We start from the raw sequence: 22,596 nt of genomic DNA on the forward strand, positions 1-22,596 counted from the left end.
TAAGTAAAATTCGCTTTGTTGTTTTGAAATTTATCATCCATCAGTGGATAAAATGTTATGTTTTTGCTTTGGAAACTGGTTGTTAATAAAAGAAATTTTATTTGTTTAAGTATTAAATGGAACATTTCATCTTATCTTATTAAATATATCTTCGGAATCTGAAATTTACAATTCATGAAGCATTAAAGAAAATGAAGCTAACATTGAAAATAAAATAAAATAAAAAACAGAAAAACCTCGTATTCACCAAATTCTTTTTATCAATTCACAGAAAGCAAAAATATCCAGTGAAATTATTTAATTATCATAGACAATTCTTATCATTTACTTACTGATGCATTATTTTTTATCAAATAATTAAAAATACCAAAATGAGTGAGAAATTATCTGCTGGAAAAATTACCAATTGATTTATTTCATTTAATCTAACTGTTAACCAAAATGTCAGGAATAAAATGGAAAAAGCCTATCTAAAATCGTAATTAAATTATTAAAATTTTAGGAAAAAAAATACTCCAATATTTGTACGACGAGATCAATTAATAATTAGTCAATTAATTAGCAGTAATTGAATGAAAGAAGTTGAATAATTTCAAAAGAAGAAAGAAACAACAGACTAATCTAAGAAAATTTGAAGTGATTAAAGGATTAAAAAAAAAAAAAAAATAAAACAACAAAGTTTAGTGTCATCTTATCAATTGATATAAGGAATGAACTTTAGCTTTGCAGCAATTAGTCTTAATTTTTAAAAAAATTAATTTTAATTTCTTTAAAAATAAATTTTATATACAACAATGTTGCATTTTTCATTCTATCCGTTCATTTTTTTTTTCTTTTTTTGTTAAATTTCAAACAAAATATTCATTGTCCTTATAAAGTAGCAATCATTTTACACACAAAAAAAAAAAAAACGAAAACGAAAATCATTGTCACATTTACAAATGACAATATTATATTTCGAGTTCTTCTATTACAGAAACAAAATAATGGTAATGTAAAATGATTACCTATGAGCAAACAATTTCGAATACTTTCAAAAAAAAAAAAAAAAAAAAAAAAAAACGAAGAAATGATAGCAAAATTCAAAAATGACTGAAATGGGTTAAATTAATTAATTTTACAAAGAATTAAATGTACAATTTAATTAAATACATTAGACAGCTTAGAAGATATTAAGTAATGAAAATAAAAATCATTGAAAAAAAAAAAAAATAATATAATTCAATTTTTTTTTTTTTTTTCGCAAGATTTACCAATCTCCTCCACCAAAATCACCACCATCAAAATCACCGCCACCAAAATCGTCACCACCTATATCATAACCACCTGAATCATCATAATCATCTCCTATGTCATAACCGCCACCATCACCGTCATAATTATCACGATTGCCTCCGCTTACATCATAACCACCGTAATAATCTTGCATTGTATCCTGATTATTTGTTGAATTTGTTGTATCAACAACAGTTGATGATTCCGTATTATGTTCACCAATTGCATCTCTATTTCCGGAATCACCGACATAATAATTGTTTGTAATATATGTATCGTTATCCTAAAAATTTTCATCATACAGTCAGTTCATTTTTCTCACAAGTTTTTTAAATTCTTTTCTGCTAGAAATTTTGTTAACAAACATTTCAATAAATTAATTTCGTTTTTTTTTTTTTATATTTCTTTATATAATTCGTCATAATTTTTTTTCTTTGATAAAAACAAAAGTATTATTTTTAATTTTTTGATTTCAAGCAAAAATAGCTCTTCATTTCCTTTTTTTTTTATTAATAAAACAGAATTATGTTTTAATTTTTTACCTGCACATATCCTCCACCAAAACCACTGCCCATTCCTAGATGTGATGGATAGCAATGACCACCAAAACCAAATCCAGAATGTAAACCACCACCCCACATACTTCCTAAGCCAAAGCCCAGTAATGAACCCATTAACATGCCAGTTCCAAGACCAGGACCACTGCTACCACCACCGCCACCGCCACCGCCACCACCACCATATCGTGGTCCATAACCACCTCCATTTCTATCCTATAAAAGAGACAAATGATTGTCGGAAAACCGAAAAAAAAAATTATTATACATTAAATATTTAAAATATTTCTAATGATTCATTACTCTTCACTAATTCGTTATTCATTTATTATTTCCCATTTATGAACCAATGAATCCGCTATCTAAACCTTAGATCGTAAATGTACAGATGCCTAAATGTAAGTGTACATCTATCTTTATGTAAATATACATCCGCTAAGCAAAGCCCACTTTCTACATTTTTTAATTTAAAAAAAAATTTTTAAAAACCCTCTCTCAGAGTTACTGTGTATAGTGTTCCTTTCTCATCTCATTTCGACTATTACCATACATTAATTATCTTAGCGTCTTATTCAGTAATTCAACTTTCATCCCAAAAGAGTAAATGTAAATGTGCCATTCCCGGAGGTAGGTACAATACCGGGTCGACCCGCGGTAGGTGAGGAGCAAGCCCCTTGGCTTGGATTTCTATTGTTCAACTGTATGTTGTGTTGATTCATTATTTGAAAAAAAATAAACGATAATAATTTAAGTTCCAGAACCTTAAAGTAAATCATCATCTAATTCTTCTGATCAAAATAAAATCATCACAATTAGTAAAAAAAGTTCTCACTTCTGAAAAAAACTTTTAAATCTTAAAAAAAGTGTAATAATAAAAGCATACAGATTCATACAATAATTTAACTTACAATAATAACTGTGGTACCACCAGCACCACCACCATAATTTGGAACGGTTGATGGATATATTGGAGGTTGCGCTGCTGGATTTGTTGCTGGATTATAAACCGGTTGACTAGGATACGTATTGGTCATTTGAGGTGGACTACTGGGATATACCGGAGGAGGATCTAAATTTAATGAGTTATAATATATATCAGTAAAGATTATAACTTAACAGTTTTATAATACTAGTTGAAAAAGAAAAAAAAATTAATTTAAAATTAGACAAATTAATTCTAGAAAGAAAGAATTTAGGATTTCCAATATTTTAAATTTATCAAATGATATCATTTTCAACTAATTTCGACAACGGGATTGATAAAAAAAATTGAGTCTTAATTAAATTATAAAAATATTTTGAACTTATTCAGTATTTCGCATTTTGTAATGTTTTCAGGCGATATGATCCCGTTTCCCAGGAAAATTTTTTTATAGTATTATTATAAATTGATTGAAATATCAATTTCAAATGATAAAATAATAATAATAATAATAAAGTGATGTTTTCCAATTTATTTTTTAACCTAATTAAAGCGATAAATCGATGAAATTCCATATAATTCTAATGCAATAATGAAATTTCTTATTAATTTAATTTAGTTTTAGTGATATCATTTAATCTTGATTCACTTGATATCATTTTCAACTAATTTTGACTATTGATGTTAATAGAAATATAAATTTAAGTTAAATTCTTATTAAACTATAAAAATATTTTGAAGTTTGTTCAGCATTTTGTTCAGGATGATATTATCCGTCTAGAAAGTACTCTAAGAAAAAAAAAAAATAACAAAACAAAAAAAAAAACATACTATAAGTGGGTGGCGGTACATTAGGTCCAGCTGTTGGCAATTGTTGAGCATTATTAGCTGGCGGTGGTGGCGGTGGATTTGGTTTCGGTAAAGTTTTCATAATTTCCGTAAACCATGACCTGAAATTGAGAGTAAATATAAAATTATAGATTAAAAATTGAAAAAAAGATTTAAACATTATATATGTAATAAATGAGTTAATATTATAATTTAAATAAATAAAAATTACTCTAAATCGGAATCGGAAGAGAAAAGAAGCCAATGAACTTTGCTTGCTTGTGCATCCATTCCAATACCCACTAAATGATACAACGAATATCGTTGTGGTAATTCTGGTCGACGTACTATAAATTGAAAAATTTAATCAAAAACTTTAAAATTATTTCAATTATCTCAAATATTTGCATTAAAATATTTATGAATTTTGAAGCAAATTAAAGTATACAAAAATTTGCTCAAATTTTTGCTATAAATTATTAAATCTTAAAATACTTAATCAATACATTAATATAAATTCATTTTTCCGTTTAACTTATTTAATCTTCTATTTGTATAATATTCAACTTATAAGTTATTTCTACTCGTTTTTTTTTTTTTTTTTTTTTTTTTTTAATTTATTAATTTATGCTAAATTAAAATGGGATAGCATGATTTGATATGATTGAATAAGGGAAAATTTTAGGGAAAAAACCTGGCATTCGATCACACATTGGTCCGACACAAGTGTATGGTACAACATCCTTCAGGAAAACTGAACCGGAGGGCTTTGAATCACCCTGAAATTAGAAACAAAATATGAGATAAGACAGAAGATTAGTAATTAAACTTATGAAATGAATTTTAAATGCAGAATTGAATGAAATGCCCATATACATTCAGAACTTCCATTTTTTTTTTTCTTTTTTTACTGAAGCAATCGGAAAAAGTTGAAAATAAATTATCTAAAAGGAATACAAATTTATCATCATTATCAATGAAATTATCAATGATTACAGAACCTAAAATAATTATATTATTAACATTCATCTAAATATTGATATCCTTATTTTTTTTTAAATAAAAAAGAAAAAATTCATTCACATAAGAACGTTAAACATTTATATTTCAAGATTAATTAAAAATGAAAATGAAAATATTACCGTAAACACTAACCTTTTTATCATACCATACCAATTCGGAATCACTGTATAACACAGCCCAACATTCTTTCCATTTTTTGCCCAGAAAACCTGATTTATAGCGTAATATTTCGCCTTCTTTTAGTTTACGTTGAAAATCGCCCATTTCTGAATAAAAAAAAAAAAAAAAAAAGAAAACGAATTTTATTTTTGATAAAAAACAAATAGGAATGATTACAAATAATAAAATGAATATAAATGATAAGAAATGATAAAAATGCTAACGTTATAATATTAATTTTTGATCAGAAATTTTAATCATTCAAATATAGTTTTTAAAATTATTGTTTTAATCATTCAAGAAAGAAACGACCATAGATGATAAATTAATGATAACAATGATAATATGAAACATAATAGAAATGATAAAGATAAGATTATATATTGAAAAAGTTTTTTCGTTAATTTTATACAATTAAACAATCTTATAATTTAATCATATTATTTCTTAAAATAATAAAAATATCAAACAGATATGAAAATTAGAAATTTTTCAGATCAAACAAAGTATTCCGGAAAAGAAGCGCTAATAGCAGTAAAAAGGTGTAAAATAAAGTTTTGCAATCAATTGTGTTATGTTTTCAACAAATATTTCTAATGCTTCTTCTACTCACTCTGTCACCATATCCGGTTGCTTGGAGAATCCGATCGATTTTTAAATTTTCCAGCATTTTGCGCTGACTGAAGAGAAACAGAGGGACAGAGAGAGAGAGAAAGGGGGACAGTGGTGGGGAGAGAGGAGAAAGAGAGAGGACAGGAAGAGACATGTCCTAAAATTCTATCCAGCAACATTAGTGATAAGAAGATGAGGAAATTTAATTGATTAATTGATCGATTGACTGATTGACTGATTGATTGATTAAATGATAAGTTAATAATCAATAACTGAATTTGCACTGACAAGGTCTCAACAACAATTCATATTCATGTTACAATTAATAAAATTAAAATTGTTTGTGATCTTTATTGCATAATTAACAGTGCATCAATTAATTAAGTTATTAATGAAATGAAAAAGATTAGTGATATGGGATATGATAAAGATATTTGAAAGAGAAACTTAAGCTTAATTAAGCCTAAGCTAAGCTGTAGCCGTAAACCTAAGCATAAACTCGAAATGAAGAAATTTACATAAATTGAAAAGATAATATGATAATAATAATGATAACACTTACAATATGAATTTTTAAAGTAAAATGAGGTAGAAATTTTGCAATCGTCCGCCAAACGAACGATAAAACGACTGATTATTTTGTAAATATGAGTTGAACAGAAGTAGAAAACAAATGTTGCACTAATCTTTCTCCACTCTCTCTCTCTCTCTCTTTTATTTTCTTTTAATTTTGGATGATTTCATCACAATTCCAGAAATAATTAGTCATCCATTGATAAATGACGATGACTCATCCTTTCAAATATTTATCATCATATGACGTCATCATATTACAACATTCAATAGCTAAAGTTTATTTACTTTTTTTTTTGAATATTATATAAAATTATCAATGATCTGATGAGCATATGCATGATATTGCAGTGCATGCTATCATATGCATGATATTGCAGTGCATGCTATCATATGCATGATATTGCAGTGCATGCTATCATATGCATGATATTGCAGTGCATGCTATCATATGCATGATATTGCAGTGCATGCTATCATATGCATGATATTGCAATGCATGCTATCATATGCATGATATTGCAGTGTATGCTATCATATGCATGATATTGCAGTGCATGCTATCATATGCATGACACTACAGTGCACATCGGAAAACCGAAAAATTTTTATTACACACTAAGTGTTTAGAATAATGTTAACTCATTGCTATAAACCAATTCGTTATTCCTTTGTTGTATCCCATTCTTTTATCTAAACCTCAAATAGTAAATGTACATTTGTCTTCATTGTAAATGTCAATCTGCTAAGCAAGCCCAACCCACTTTCTACCCTTAAAAATCTTCTCCAATCAATTAATAACAAAGAAACGATCAATGACACAGTCTTCTCTTCCTCCTACTCAACAGTACCACTTATTCCTTCGCTGTTTCAATTATTCTCCTAATGTATCGAATAATCATATTTGGGTCGATCTCGCTTGCAAATAAGAAGCAAAAGGTTCAGTTCAAGTTTCCACAAACTTAAAGTAATTCAAGTGAACTTAACTGATCGAAATCAATTACTCTTCTGACCAAAAAGTTGATTCAAATTCATGACAGTGCATGCTATCATAATTTATCATTGTATTTCTTCATGCACAGATTAATTACATGAAGATAAGTTAATTATTGATAGATTTTTACAATAATTAACTGCAATGATTTGCATTAAATCCGCTAAATAATGAATTGATTGATTATCAGAAATTATTAGAAATCGAAGTACAAATAATTGTGAGCAAATTCTTTCATAACTAATATTAATTGTTAAATAGCACAAAGTATTGTTGATTGCTGAACATTTAAAATAAATCTAAGAATGAAATGATATCAGTAATTAAATTACTCATTTAAAAAAAAAAAAAAAAAAAAAATTATTCAAATCTTCCTTCCATTCAATGTCAATCAATGAACAATTCCCTGAATGGATTGTCTCTGCATCTGATTGAAAAAGTTAAATCAAAATAAATAAACAAAAAATTAAAAAATGAATAACTGATAACAAAATCAGATATCACTATAGCTTTTTGTTGTTACAACTGAATGAGATATAACGGAATAAGAAAAAAAAGACATTATCTTCAGCTAAATATTAATCAAAACAAAAATGCGCAATTCTTTGAGAGACAATAACGCCTCATATCAATTTAATTACAAATTTAACAAAAAATCATTGCCTCATTCGTCATATCATCTAATTATTTCAATTTTTCAGTTTTTTTTTTTTTTTCGCAGAAAACAATAAAGGAAATTTCTTTATTTTTTCAATTCTCAAATATTAAAAGTATGATGAATTTTCATATGGAATGTAAACATTTGTGAAGAAATTTGTTACTTTAAAATGCACACCTGCAATCGCTATTATAATTTCATATATTTTTGATTTATGTGTTTTTGAAATTTCTTTTATTCATCCTAATTTGATTTTATTTCTAAATTTTTTATGCAAGCATTTTTTTTTTCCAATTACCTACGTCAAAAGCTAGGAGAAAAAGTTACTGGTTAATAAACCCAATTATATTTTCTTGGAATCTAATACTGATTTGTAAAATCTACAAATTTTATAAAGATTTACAAATTTTCAGTTGTTTAATTGCAAAGTAAAATTCATGTAAAAATGATATTGAGAATTTAAATTTCACCATGAATGAAGAAAAGCTTGGAATTAATTATTTAAAAAAAAAAAAAAAGAAATTATGAAATGAGATGGTAATTAAATTATTTAAGATCTGTTAACATAAAAACGTATTTTTCAATTTTTCAAAATCTCTTTTACAATTTAATAAAGATATCTCAATTTCAGTTCTTCAATATTCATTGCACGTGTTTTTTACTAATTGTAAAATTAAAATATTCACTGAAAACAATTCATTATAAGATTGTTGACAAACAGTTGTCACACGAAAATCAAATCACCCACTTAATGAATCTCGTTTTTTTTTTCCGTATCCGTTTATAATACTTTTCCTTCCACCCTAATTGCCTTTCTGTTATTCCATTATAGGAATGCAGTCAAATAATTAAATTAAAATAAAAAAAAAAAAGCATGAATAGTTCAATATAAAATTTCAGTATAAAAAGGAATGATTTTTAACTGTTTGATATTTTACAAATTTCATTATTTCCATATTCCTTTCATGTTTTATAACATTTCCGGAAACTTCTTCGCCAGATTCCGTTCAGAAATATCCTTTTTGCTCCACTTTTTCTTATGATCCTTTCCTGACCAAATGTTTCTGTACAAACGGAAATTCGTTAAATATATCCTTTAAAACCCGAAGATTCTGTTCAAGGAAAATCGTTAGGAATTATTTTTTTTTACGAATATAATTGATCAAATACTGAATACGAAGCGACTAATCGATGTTGTAAAATGTAATTTCAGAATTCAACAGAATTTCACTTATTGATTTCAAATATGGCTAACGGATTCCTATATATGTTCCTTATATTGTGTGGTGCTGGTGTCGGTATGTTTCTTTTGTTCTTCACTTCAACCCTTTGCAATTTTTGTAGATCAAACAAATTGAATTGGTATTAATTTCAGTTAGAGCCTCTAACGTAGAGTGCAAATTTTCTGATTCAGTTGCAACTGAAATGGCCAAAGCACAAACACACGAATGTATGTTAATATAATGATAAGTTGATTAATTAATAAAGCTTGATTTTAATTAATTACTTACTCAAAAAAATAAATAAAATTGTTAATGTAAAATAGTTTTAAAAATATTTCTTAGCTTTATTTGTGATAAAATTTGATAAAATTATTATCACAATCACATTGCAGCAACACTAACAAATTGTGGCGCAAGCGCAATGTGCAACGAAGGACTAACTACTTTGAAAGAGAATTCGATGCTTTTCATGAGAAACTCTCTTCATTTCATGAAACATATTTAAATATCAGTGATATTTATGTTATCAATTCTAAGGATTGCTAATCATTTTGAATGTGAAATAATAATAAATTTTAATAATTATATTTAATCTTTGTGTAACATTTTTAAATTGTCCATCTAACACTGATAATTTGATAAGTGTTGCTGGATATAGTATTGAAAAGAAGAAATAGTTTTCAGATCAAATGAGCAAATATTAAAAGATTGATTAATTCAAAATATAAAGAGCAAAATCGATTGCATAGTTTTGAAATAGTAATTTAAAAGAAAAAAAATAGTAACTAGAAGTTATTTAAAGTTTTAATAAAGCGTACTTTAGTATTCTGTAAACTATAATTGCTTACAAATTATGCAAATTATCGTTTACAATAAATTTACAATATGCCAATTACAAATTTGATAAATATGAAATAACTGTTGTGAAATGATAATTCATTTGATTGTTCTAAATTGAATAAGAAAATCAAAAAGTTATGAAAAGGTGCCAACCATCAGAGTAACTTAACTGTATTTTTTTGAAATTTAATATTATTTTATAAATTTAATTTACGATTTAGTGCATATTTGTTAGATATCAGATTTCTCATTTTGAAATGTCCACGAAAAAATACAAAATGAATTTGAATGTCCAATGCTTACCTAAAATTTTTTGATAGAATTGAAAAATCTTTTCGTACTTGAAATAAAAAGACTTTCACTCATGACGGATTATTCGTTTTTCACAGATGTCGCATAGTAAAATTCAACGATTGACATTTATGACCTCAAAAATTCCTTCTTTATCAAAATCAAAAAAAAAAAAAAAAATGAAATTCAATAATTTGCATAAAAATCAATATAAAATAAATATTAGTAACACAAGAAGCGAAAAAAGAAACACTTGAAAGTTATCAAAATTTCGCTTTAATTTCAAATTTAAACTAGTTAAAAAACAAAACTGTTGACAATTTAAATAATCATTTTTTTTCAGGGATTAATTATTATTGAATGTAAAATTATTCAATAAAAATTATTCATTATAAGATTGCTGATAAATAGCTCTCACAGGAAAATAAAATCACCCACTTAATAAAATCTCGTTTTTTTTTTCTTTGTTTTATTATTTTCTTTCAACTAGTCCTATTCTATTCGCTTTTCTTCTTTTCCATTTTAAGAATACAATCAATTAATTTAATTCTAAGACAAAAAACATAAATATTTTACTATAAAAAGGAATAATTTTTTTGATATTTTACAAATTTCATTTTCGGAAATTTCTTCGTTAAATTCCGTTTACAAATATCCTTTGCGCCACTTCTTATGATCCTTTCCTGACCACACCAAATGCTTTCGTACAAACGATGCGGAAATTCGTTAAGTAAATCCTTTACAACCCGAAAATTCTGTCCAAGGAAAATCGTTAGGAATTATTTTATTTTACGAATATAATTGATCAAATACTGAATACGAAGCGACTAATCGATGTTGTAAAATGTAATTTCAGAATTCAACAAAATTTCACTTATTGATTTCAAATATGGCTAAGGGATTCCTATATATTTCCCTCATATTGTGCGCTCCTAACGGTATGTTGGAATTAATTTCAGCTGCAGGCTCCAACATAGATGGCAAATTTGACCTTTTGTGGGACAATGATCGACCAATTTCCGATTTAGTTGCAACTGAAATGGCCAAAGCACAAACACACGAATGTATGTTAATATAATGATAAGTTGATTAATTAATAAAGCTTGATTTTAATAAATTACTTACTCAAAAAAATAAACAAAATTGTTAATGTAAAATAGTTTTAAAAATATTTCTTAGCTTTATTTGTGATAAAATTTGATAAAATTATTATCACAATCACATTGCAGCAACACTAACAAATTGTGGCGCAAGCGCAATGTGCAACGAAGGACTAACTACTTTGGAAGAGAATTCGATGCTTTTCATGAGAAACTCTCTTCATTTCATGAAACATATTTAAATATCAGTGATATTTATGTTATCAATTCTAAGGATTGTTAATCATTTTGAATGTGAAATAATAATAAATTTTAATAATTATGTTTAATTTTTGTGTAACATTTTTAAATTGTCCATCTAACACTGATAATTTGATAAGTGTTGCTGGATATAGTATTGAAAAGAAGAAATAGTTTTCAGATCAAATGAGCAAATATTAAAAGATTGATTAATTCAAAATATAAAGAGCAAAATCGATTGCATAGTTTTGAAATAGTAATTTAAAAGAAAAAAAATAGTAACTAGAAGTTATTTAAAGTTTTAATAAAGCGTACTTTAGTATTCTGTAAACTATAATTGCTTACAAATTATGCAAATTATCGTTTACAATAAATTTACAATATGCCAATTACAAATTTGATAAATATGAAATAACTGTTGTGAAATGATAATTCATTTGATTGTTCTAAATTGAATAAGAAAATCAAAAAGTTATGAAAAGGTGCCAACCATCAGAGTAACTTAACTGTATTTTTTTGAAATTTAATATTATTTTATAAATTTAATTTACGATTTAGTGCATATTTGTTAGATATCAGATTTCTCATTTTGAAATGTCCACGAAAAAATACAAAATGAATTTGAATGTCCAATGCTTACCTAAAATTTTTTGATAGAATTGAAAAATCTTTTCGTACTTGAAATAAAAAGACTTTCACTCATGACGGATTATTCGTTTTTCACAGATGTCGCATAGTAAAATTCAACGATTGACATTTATGACCTCAAAAATTCCTTCTTTATCAAAATCAAAAAAAAAAAAAAAAATGAAATTCAATAATTTGCATAAAACTCAATATAAAATAAATATTAGTAACACAAGAAGCGAAAAAAGAAACACTTGAAAGTTATCAAAATTTCGCTTTAATTTCAAATTTAAATTAGTTAAAAAACAAAACTGTTGACAATTTAAATAATCATTTTTTTTCAGGGATTAATTATTATTGAATGTAAAATTATTCAATAAAAATTATTCATTATAAGATTGCTGATAAATAGCTCTCACAGGAAAATAAAATCACCCACTTAATAAAATCTCGTTTTTTTTTTCTTTGTTTTATTATTTTCTTTCAACTAGTCCTATTCTATTCGCTTTTCTTCTTTTCCATTTTAAGAATACAATCAATTAATTTAATTCTAAAACAAAAAACATAAATATTTTACTATAAAAAGGAATAATTTTTTTGATATTTTACAAATTTCATTTTCGGAAACTTCTTCGTTAGATTCCGTTTACAATATACTTTGCGCCACTTCGTATGATTCTTTCCTGACCACACCAAATGCTTTCGTACAAACGATGCGGAAATTCGTTAAGTAAATCCTTTACAACCCGAAAATTCTGTCCAAGGAAAATCGTTAGGAATTATTTTATTTTACGAATATAATTGATCAAATACTGAATACGAAGCGACTAATCGATGTTGTAAAATGTAATTTCAGAATTCAACAAAATTTCACTTATTGATTTCAAATATGGCTAAGGGATTCCTATATATTTCCCTCATATTGTGCGCTCCTAACGGTATGTTGGAATTAATTTCAGCTGCAGGCTCCAACATAGATGGCAAATTTGACCTTTTGTGGGACAATGATCGACCAATTTCCGATTTAGTTGCAACTGAAATGGCCAAAGCACAAACACACGAATGTATGTTAATATAATGATAAGTTGATTAATTAATAAAGCTTGATTTTAATTAATTACTTACTCAAAAAAATAAACAAAATTGTTAATGTAAAATAGTTTTAAAAATATTTCTTAGCTTTATTTGTGATAAAATTTGATAAAATTATTATCACAATCACATTGCAGCAACACTAACAAATTGTGGCGCAAGCGCAATGTGCAACGAAGGACTAACTACTTTGGAAGAGAATTCGATGCTTTTCATGAGAAACTCTCTTCATTTCATGAAACATATTTAAATATCAGTGATATTTATGTTATCAATTCTAAGGATTGTTAATCATTTTGAATGTGAAATAATAATAAATTTTAATAATTATGTTTAATTTTTGTGTAACATTTTTAAATTGTCCATCTAACACTGATAATTTGATAAGTGTTGTTGGATATAGTATTGAAAAGAAGAAATAGTTTTCAGATCAAATGAGCAAATATTAAAAGATTGATTAATTCAACTCAAAAAAATAGTAATTAGAATTTAAAGTAATTAGAAAACTAGTAAATAGAATTTAAATTAATTCAATTTAAAAAAAAATAGTAATTAGAAATAATTTAAAGTTTTAATAAAGCTTATCATTATAAAATGAATTAATTCAAATCAAAGATCGCTTTCTCAGTATTCTGTAAACTATAACTTACTTATAAATTATGTAACTTATCGTTTACTATGAATTTACAATATGTTAATTACAAGTTTAGTTTTCATATAAAAAATTTTTATACAAGAAAAAGTTTGATAAATATGATAATAACTGTTGTGAAATGGTAATTTATCTGATTGTCCTAAATTGAATAAGAAAGTCAGTAGAATTTTAAATCAGAAAATTATGAGAAAGCTCTATCTATTAGTTCAATTTAACTGTATTTTTTTGAAATTCAATATTAATTTATAAATTACATTTACGATTTAGTTCATATTTGTTAGATATCAGATTTCTCATTTTGAAATGTCCACGAAAAATTATAAAATGAATTTGAATGTCCAATGCTTTTCTAAAAATTTTTTTGACAGAATTGAAAAATCTTTTCGTACTTAAATAAAAAAACTTTCACTCATGACCCATTTTTTTTTCCACAGATGTCCCATAGTAATATTCAATGACTTATGACCTCAAAAATTCCTTCGTTGTCAAAATCAAAAATTCAATAATTTCAAAAATTGCATAAAACTCTATATAAGCATTAGTAGTACAAAAAGCAAGAAAAGAATCATTTGAAAATTATCAAAATTTCTTTAAAAAAGAAAACTGTTGACATTTCAAATATTTATTTTTTTTTTCTGGATTTAATTTTCATTGAATTTAAAATTAAATATTACCAAAAATTTTCCATTATAAGATTGTTGACAAACAGTTGTCACACGAAAATCAAGTCACCCACTTAATGAATCTCGTTTTTTTTTCCGTATCCGTTTATAATACTTTTCCTTCCACCCTAATTGCCTTTCTGTTATTCCATTATAGGAATGCAGTCAAATAATTAAATTAAAATAAAAAAAAAAAGCATGAATAGTTCAATATAAAATTTCAGTATAAAAAGGAATGATTTTTAACTGTTTGATATTTTACAAATTTCATTATTTCCATATTCCTTTCATGTTTTATAACATTTCCGGAAACTTCTTCGCCAGATTCCGTTCAGAAATATCCTTTTTGCTCCACTTTTTCTTATGATCCTTTCCTGACCAAATGTTTCTGTACAAACGGAAATTCGTTAAATATATCCTTTAAAACCCGAAGATTCTGTTCAAGGAAAATCGTTAGGAATTATTTTATTTTACGAATATAATTGATCAAATACTGAATACGAAGCGACTAATCGATGTTGTAAAATGTAATTTCAGAATTCAACAAAATTTCACTTATTGATTTCAAATATGGCTAACGGATTCCTATATATGTTCCTTATATTGTGTGGTGCTGGTGTCGGTATGTTTCTTTTGTTCTTCACTTCAACCCTTTGCAATTTTTGTAGATCAAACAAATTGATTTGGTATTAATTTCAGTTAGAGCCTCTAACGTAGACTGCAAATTTTCCGATTCAGTTGCAACTGAAATGGCCAAAGCACAAACACACGAATGTATGTTAATATAATGATAAGTTGATTAATTAATAAAGCTTGATTTTAATTAATTACTTAATCAAAAAAATAAATAAAATTGTTAATGTAAAATAGCGTTAAAAATATTTTTCCAACTTTCCATTAGCTTTATTTGTGATAAAATTTGATAAAATTATTATCACAATGACATTGCAGCAACACTAACAAATTGTGGCGCAAGCGCAATGTGCAACGAAGGACTAACTACTTTGGAAGAGAATTCGATGCTTTTCATGAGAAACTCTCTTCATTTCATGAAACATATTTAAATATCAGTGATATTTATGTTATCAATTCTAAGGATTGTTAATCATTTTGAATGTGAAATAATAATAAATTTTAATAATTATGTTTAATTTTTGTGTAACATTTTTAAATTGTCCATCTAACACTGATAATTTGATAAGTGTTGCTGGATATAGTATTGAAAAGAAGAAATAGTTTTCAGATCAAATGAGCAAACATTAAAAGATTGATTAATTCAATTAATTCAATTTAAAAAAAATAATTAGAAGTAATTTAAAGTTGTAATAAAGTATATCATTATAAAATGAAATAATTCAAGTCAGAATTGATGTCGTTTTTTAGCATTCTGTAAACTATAACTTACTTATAAATTATGCAACTTATCGTTTACTATGAATTTACAATATGTCAATTACAAGTTTATTTTCATATAAAAAATTTTTATATGGGAAAAAATCTGTGAATATGAAAATAACTGTTGTGAAATGATAATTCATTTGATTGTTCTAAATTGAATAAGAAAGTCAGTAAATTTTTAAATCAAAAAATTATGAAAAGGTGCTGACCATCAGTGTAATTTAACTGTATTTTTTTGAAATTTAATACCAATTTATAAATTGAATTTACAGTTTAGTGCATATTTGCTAGTTTTTAGATTTCTCTTTGAAATTTATTAGTTAAAAAAAAAAAAAAAAAAACTACTCACAATTTTCCAAATTCTCTATCGTACTTGGATAAAAAAAACTTTCGCTTATGAATCAAATGACCTTTTTTCTTTACAAAGACTATCACTTACGACCTTAAAAATTCCTTCGCTATCAGAAAAAAAAAAAATAGAAATTCCAATGTTTTGCATAAATTTCAATATAGAATAAAAAGTTATAGAAAAATAAGTAAAAAAAGAATAATTTGAAATTTTTCAAAATTTTGCTTCAACTTCAATTTTAATCTTTTAACAAAAAGAAGATGCTGTTGAAATTTTCACTTAATTTATCTATTTTTGGATTATCCAAAATTTTATCCAAAATTTTTATTGATTATAAAACTAAATATTTACTAAAAAAATATTTGATTAGAAAATTGTTGACAAATGACTGTCGCTGGAAAATCAAATCACCCATTTAATGAAATCTCGTTTTTTTTTTTCCGTTTCCGTTTATAATACTTTTTTTTTTTTTTCAACTGGTCATTCAATTCTATTCGCTCTCTTCTTTTCCATTATAGGAATGCAATCAAATAATTAAATTTAAAGACAAAAGACATGAATGATTCACTGTAAAATGTTAACTATAAAAAGAAATGATTTTTAACTTTTTGATATTTTACAAATTTCATTATTTTCATTTTTCCTTCCATGTTTTATAACATTTCCGGAAACTTTTTCGTTAGATTCCGTTTACAAATATCCTTTGCGCCACTTTTTCTTATGATCCTTTCCTGACCACACCAAATGCTTTCGTACAAACGATCCGGAAATTCGTTAATTAAATCCTTTAAAACCCTAAGATTCTGTTCAAGGAAAATCTTCAAAAATTAATTTTTTTTTTTTTTTTTTACGAATATAATTGAACAAATAAAGAGACTAATCGATATTATAAAATGTAATTTCAGAATTCAACAAAATTTCACTTATTGATTTCAAATATGGCAAAGGGATTTCTATATATTTTCCTTTTATTATGTGGTTTTGCTGCTGGTCGTATGTTTTTGATCTCCTTCACTTCAATTATTGTTATTTTTGCAATGAGAAGTGCAATAAAATTGAATTGGAATCAATTTCAGGTATGGCTTTATCACAAATTGTTAATTCGACAAATTGTAAGGTAATTGGCGACTAATTATCGATCTAATTGGCTATTTAAATTGCAGAAGCACAAATAGAAGGTTGTATATTTGCATAATAATAAATTAATTTAGTAGTTATACTAATACTAATTAATTACTTACTTAAAAGAAAAAAGAGAAAAGGAAAAATTTAGTTTGTAATTTTAAACTTTATGGTATTAAATAGGGTTGGAAACGTTATTTTCTTTAAACTTTTTTTTTTCTGTTAGCTGTCTTTTTAAGCAAAGAAGTAAATTTGTATTATCATTTCTATTCATTGATAAAAATTAAAATTATCACAATGACTGCAGCAACATTAGCAAATTGTGACGCAAACGAAATTTGAAACGGAAGAATAACTGATTGATTGATTGATTGATTTGGATGAGAATTGGATGCTTTTCGTACGAAACATTTTTCACTTCATAAAACATTTTTAAATATCAGTGATATTTATGTTAGTAATACTAAAGTTGTTAATCATTTAGAATGTGAAGTAATAATATGAAATAAATTTTAATAATTTTGTGTGTAACATTTTTAAATTATCTATCTAACACTGATAAATTGATAAGTGTTGTTGGATGGAATAATGAAAAGAAGAAATAGTTTTCAAATCAAATGAGCAAATATTAAAAGATTGATTAATTCAAAATATAAAGAGCAAAATTGATTGCATAGCTTTGAAATGATTTTAAGTATTGGAAAAGTGATTAGAACTGGCTATATTTTATTTAAATTAAAATGTTTAAAGTTATAACAATTTAATTAATTGATTGATCGGAGCTAAATTTCTCATAACTGCATGAGAACGTCGAGAAATTAAATATTAATTATGTTACAATTTTTTAATATTTGAAGGTGTGAAAATTGAAATCAATTGGGATAAGTAAATAAAATGATTATGGAAAGAAAAAAAAAAGTATTTCATTTGAAATAATATGAATTGTTAATTTAGAATTGAGAAAATGAAATACCTCTGAAAAATGCCTTTCCGTTTATTTGAAATAATAACAACTCAATTAAATCATATGTGATAATTTGCAGAACTCTTTTTTTTTAAAAAAAAAAAAAACTAAACTTTCGTAGAAATTGTCTCGCATTCTATTTTATTTGCAAGATAATATTCTTTTGAATTTCACTTCTTCTAGAGATATTTTTTTATTTATTAAAAATTTTTTTTAAATTAGTTTGAAAGTAAAAGTTGAGTTTGCACTACAGTTGAGTAGGAATTTAACACATTTTTTGCTCTCTTTTGCGTTTTTCATATTTTGTATGCGACTATGACAATACCGTGAATAGTCTTTGACGTATTCAGACGTGAATGACGTAATATTGCTTAAGTCAACCATTCATTCAGGTTGTTTTCAACTTCCTGTTGAAGTGGTATACGTGATCGTAAGCTGTGAACTGTGCGCAAAAGTCCAGCAAAAGACGTTTGCCATTATTTTAGTCTTATCAATGTTTATCTAATGCTACTTTCCAGACTACATGATGATCTTGTCATCCACACAATTTTTGTCAATCAAATGTCAAAGGTCAAGATATAATTTGTCTTTTTCAGGGTGAACTTAGAGAGCTGACGCATATATAATGAAAAAAATAGCATATTGATTTGCAGAATATTGTGATCAGAATGACCTCTTAACAAATTTATTAGTTTGGAAGCGGTGAATTTCTAATGATGAAATCAATTCATGAATGATAACTTTGGGTTTTGAATTTACCTGGTCCTTTTACCTGGTAGAGTATGTAACCTGGTTATGACTGTATCTCAATGCTTTGTCACAGAGATGAATTTCAGTGAGGTCAACAAAATCAATGTTTAATTATAATAATTAATAGGTGAATTATGATGCTTGGGATATCAAATATTTGTAGAATCAAGCATGATTCCCGATATTTCAAAATATCTAAACCTACTTTTGGAGGTAAGTTTTTGTCTTTGTTTATTTATTTTATTTTTTTTTTTAATTCTTTATTTTGTTTTTATTCGATCGTAGCAGACGATAGTAGTTACTAGCAGTAGCTAATCAACTAGATAAAAATGTGAAAAAGGGCTTTGTTTTTTTTTTAGGCCACTTTTTTTTAGGTCTCTTATCGTATGGAACAGTTACATATATTGGCCATAACTTTCAATTTACCTTTTCACTCGTTATTTTGCTTCTTGTCTCCTAATAAAAGGCCTAGGAAAAGCAAATATATCCTTCTGGCCTGCACAACTCTTTCTTAGATAAGACACAGTTAGTCTCATATTTTATTCATGAAGCTAATTCATCAAGTCTAGCTAGCCTAAAAAGCCTAGTAAACATAGGCCTGTTTGAAATATCATTCATTTGGATTTTTTTTTTTCTCAGTTAAATGAATTTCATCGTTATATTTAGAGCTATTAGAGAATTATCTTTCGTCTCCTCGGATGGCTTTTCGAAGAAAGGCTAATCTCCCTAAATATACTTTGTTTATTTTTTTAATTGAGCCTATCTAGCATAAAAGACTTTTATCAATAACAAAAATATTTGTAAACAACAAATATGTTATTAAAAAAAAAAAAAAAAAAAATTTTAATACGATATTATTAAAATTGCATTTTGTGCAAATAATTTAATTAAATAAATAAAATGGTCGAAGATAGAAATGTTAAAATTATTGGTATTTAAATGAAATAAAATCAAATCTTTTGTCAAATTTTTAATTTATTTCATTAAAAAAAGCAAAACAATATTAATATTTAGTGTTTTATTATAGAAGTAAATTTAATTACTTTTTCTTTTTCTTTTTTCTTGACTTTCATGAATTGTAGTAATTAATGATAATTAATTTATAAGAATAACATGAATCATTCCTCGCATTAATAATATATATACGAACATTTTTTTTTTTTTTTAAAAAAAAAAGAAGCAATCATTAATTGTAGTCATTAAAATATATTCTAATAACAATAACAATAATAAATAGCAACAACAATAACAATAACACTATTAGTAGTGAAACATACAAAAAATTAGTGTGATTAATTATTATTATGTAATTATAAACTCAAATGGATAATTTGTTTGTTAATTATAAATTAGTATAAACAAATTTTAAAAAAATTTTAATACAAATTTAAATTTAAATTTTAAAATCATTATTCTTCGTATTGTTTGATCGATGATCGAATATCTTTGAATGTTACCGTTTTTGCACTTCGCAATATTTTTTGTAATGCTTCTCGACGATCAGATACATATCGATGAGTCAATACAAGGAGATATAAATTTGTTCTATAATCAGAAATAATTAGAAATTAATTTTTTTTTTCTTTTAAAGATACTATAATATACTTTAAATACGATAATTTTTTTTTTTAATTTAATTCTTAAAAAAATGATTTGCTAACAAAGTAAAAAAGCATCAAAAAAAGCCTGGTGATAATATAATATTAATTTAAATCGAAAAGTATTAATTAAAATCAAAAAAAAAATATTAATTAAAATCAAAAACATTAATTTAAATCGAAAAATTCAAATAAAAAAAAAAAAAAAAACGAAAAATGATCGAATTACAAGAATAATATTATGACAAAGAGATCCATTTCCATTTTTTTTTTTTACTAAGCAAATTTGATTTATTTATTGTAATTTCGAATAATCAACAGCGCATTTCTTTGATTTTTTTTTTTATTTGACAGTTTTGAAATTTTAATTTTTTTTTTAAAAAAAAAAAAAGAAAGAAAATAAATGATTTGCTAACGAAGTAAAAAAGCAGAAAAATGAAGCAACAAGTGGTGCTATCCAGATGACATTTGAACCGATAAAATTCATTGTTATAATGCATAACAGACTAAATGTGTAGAATCCCACTGATATGATAAGTATGATAAGCTGAGGGTATAGCAATTCTGGTCGAATAAACTAAAATGACAATAGGAGTTTAAAATTTTTGAGTTTAAAAAATAAAACTTTTAGTTTAAAATTTACAAATTGACTTTTAGTTTAAAATTTACTCGAAAACTTATCGGATCACACTTCAATTTGATAAATTTATTCTTAGGATTGTATTTAAAAAAGTATGCTTGTTATATATAGTGAAAAATAATAATAAATCAAAATTTATGTTTGACTAAAAATTGGACTAAAAAAAAAACTAAAATTGTTAAAGTCAAAGGATTTATGCATTATCTATCAATTTAGGAATGAATTGAAAGAAAAAAATACTCTAAAAAAATTTCTTTTTCAAATTAATTATATTGAATTGATTTTGCTTTTTTTTTTTTTTTTTTTAAATGAATTGTTTGTGAGTAATATTAATTATATGTCAATAAATTTGCATAAATAAAAAGTAAGCTTACTTGTGTAGCTAAAATGCTAGTAATAATGGTAATTATATGGATAATATGTATAGCAATCCATAAAGCTATAGCTATTCGATAAAGTAATAAGTAATGATTAGCTCTTACTCGTGCATAATGCTAAAAAGAAAAGTTTTAAAATGAAAGAAATTAATTATTTTTCATTAGTATTATATTTATGTTACAATCAAAAAAGAGTGCAATTTACTGTTAAAAATTTTAATTTAAATTAACTAATAAAATTTACATGAAAAAACTGATTGTATAATGAAGTTTTACGATGAAGGCTTGGATTAATTAATAAAATAACACCAATTAAAATTGCTGCTACAGTGATAAGTCCAGTGATCGGTTCATGGCATAACAATAATGTCTACAATTAATTTCTTATAATCATTTCAAATTAATTCTTTCATTTTTCTTATCAATTAATTTATTGACATTCTTTTTGTCAATTAAATAAAAATATATTTGATAAAATTTTGCTTTATTTATTTCTAATTAATTAAGTAAATAAAAGTGATTACTAGTAAAATGCAAGCAAATAAATTGTTAAAATATATTAATAGTATTCATTTAATTTCAATTTAATCTTTTATTTTTCTTGAAATAAATCATTTAATTTGAGTTTAATCGTTTTTAAAATAAACCATTTAATTTGAATTTTAATCTTTTTTTTAAAAAATAAATCATTACTGAAAATTTTGAGTTGCATTATTAATTCATTCTTTATTAAAGTAGTAAATAAACAAACAAACAAACAAATGAAATGAATGATAAAATGATAAAAATGATAAGAAAAAAAAAAAAAAAGAAAAAAAACCTGAACATGAATTCCGCAACGTCTATGATAATTAGCATCAGTAAAATGAGCTGGCAATATAGTATAACTACACATTATTCATAATAACATTTAACAAATAAAAGATGAAATTGAAGAAAGAGAATGATGAAAATAGATGTAAAAGCTAATATTTCAATTGCTCTGAACAACTGTTTCAAATGTTTAAATTTTCTTCAATATTTTCTTTTCAAAAAAAAAAAAAAAAAAATATTACAATCAATAAAAA

The 22,596-nt window shown here is 25.0% G+C and overlaps 4 protein-coding genes across 4 annotated transcripts; 2 read left to right on the top strand and 2 right to left on the bottom strand.

The window, feature by feature from the left end:
- Positions 1-1,249: 1,249 nt before the first annotated feature.
- On the bottom strand, positions 1,250-4,869 carry Bm3912 (PH domain containing protein; the record flags this gene model as incomplete). Its single annotated transcript, XM_001893356.2, has 7 exons — positions 1,250-1,558; positions 1,818-2,048; positions 2,741-2,901; positions 3,586-3,704; positions 3,815-3,929; positions 4,277-4,361; positions 4,738-4,869. The coding sequence occupies 7 exons, from the start codon at positions 4,867-4,869 to the stop codon at positions 1,250-1,252; spliced, it is 1,152 nt and encodes a 383-aa protein (XP_001893391.2).
- Positions 4,870-8,868: 3,999 nt separating this feature from the next.
- Bm13345 (Uncharacterized protein) lies at positions 8,869-9,065 on the top strand (the record flags this gene model as incomplete). The annotated part of the gene is made up of 2 exons (XM_043081393.1): positions 8,869-8,899; positions 8,977-9,065. The coding sequence occupies 2 exons, from the start codon at positions 8,869-8,871 to the stop codon at positions 9,063-9,065; spliced, it is 120 nt and encodes a 39-aa protein (XP_042937327.1).
- A 5,836-nt stretch (positions 9,066-14,901) lies between these two features.
- Positions 14,902-15,395, top strand: Bm17725 (Uncharacterized protein; the record flags this gene model as incomplete). Its single annotated transcript, XM_043081394.1, has 3 exons — positions 14,902-14,953; positions 15,031-15,105; positions 15,283-15,395. The coding sequence occupies 3 exons, from the start codon at positions 14,902-14,904 to the stop codon at positions 15,393-15,395; spliced, it is 240 nt and encodes a 79-aa protein (XP_042937328.1).
- A 4,928-nt stretch (positions 15,396-20,323) lies between these two features.
- On the bottom strand, positions 20,324-22,424 carry Bm13591 (Uncharacterized protein; the record flags this gene model as incomplete). The annotated part of the gene is made up of 5 exons (XM_043081395.1): positions 20,324-20,459; positions 20,929-21,089; positions 21,527-21,646; positions 21,774-21,899; positions 22,350-22,424. The coding sequence occupies 5 exons, from the start codon at positions 22,422-22,424 to the stop codon at positions 20,324-20,326; spliced, it is 618 nt and encodes a 205-aa protein (XP_042937329.1).
- Between the last annotated feature and the right edge of the window lie 172 nt (positions 22,425-22,596).

Source organism: Brugia malayi (assembly GCF_000002995.4).
Source record: "Brugia malayi strain FR3 genome assembly, contig: Bm_v4_Chr4_scaffold_001, whole genome shotgun sequence".
NCBI lineage: Eukaryota > Metazoa > Nematoda > Chromadorea > Rhabditida > Onchocercidae > Brugia > Brugia malayi.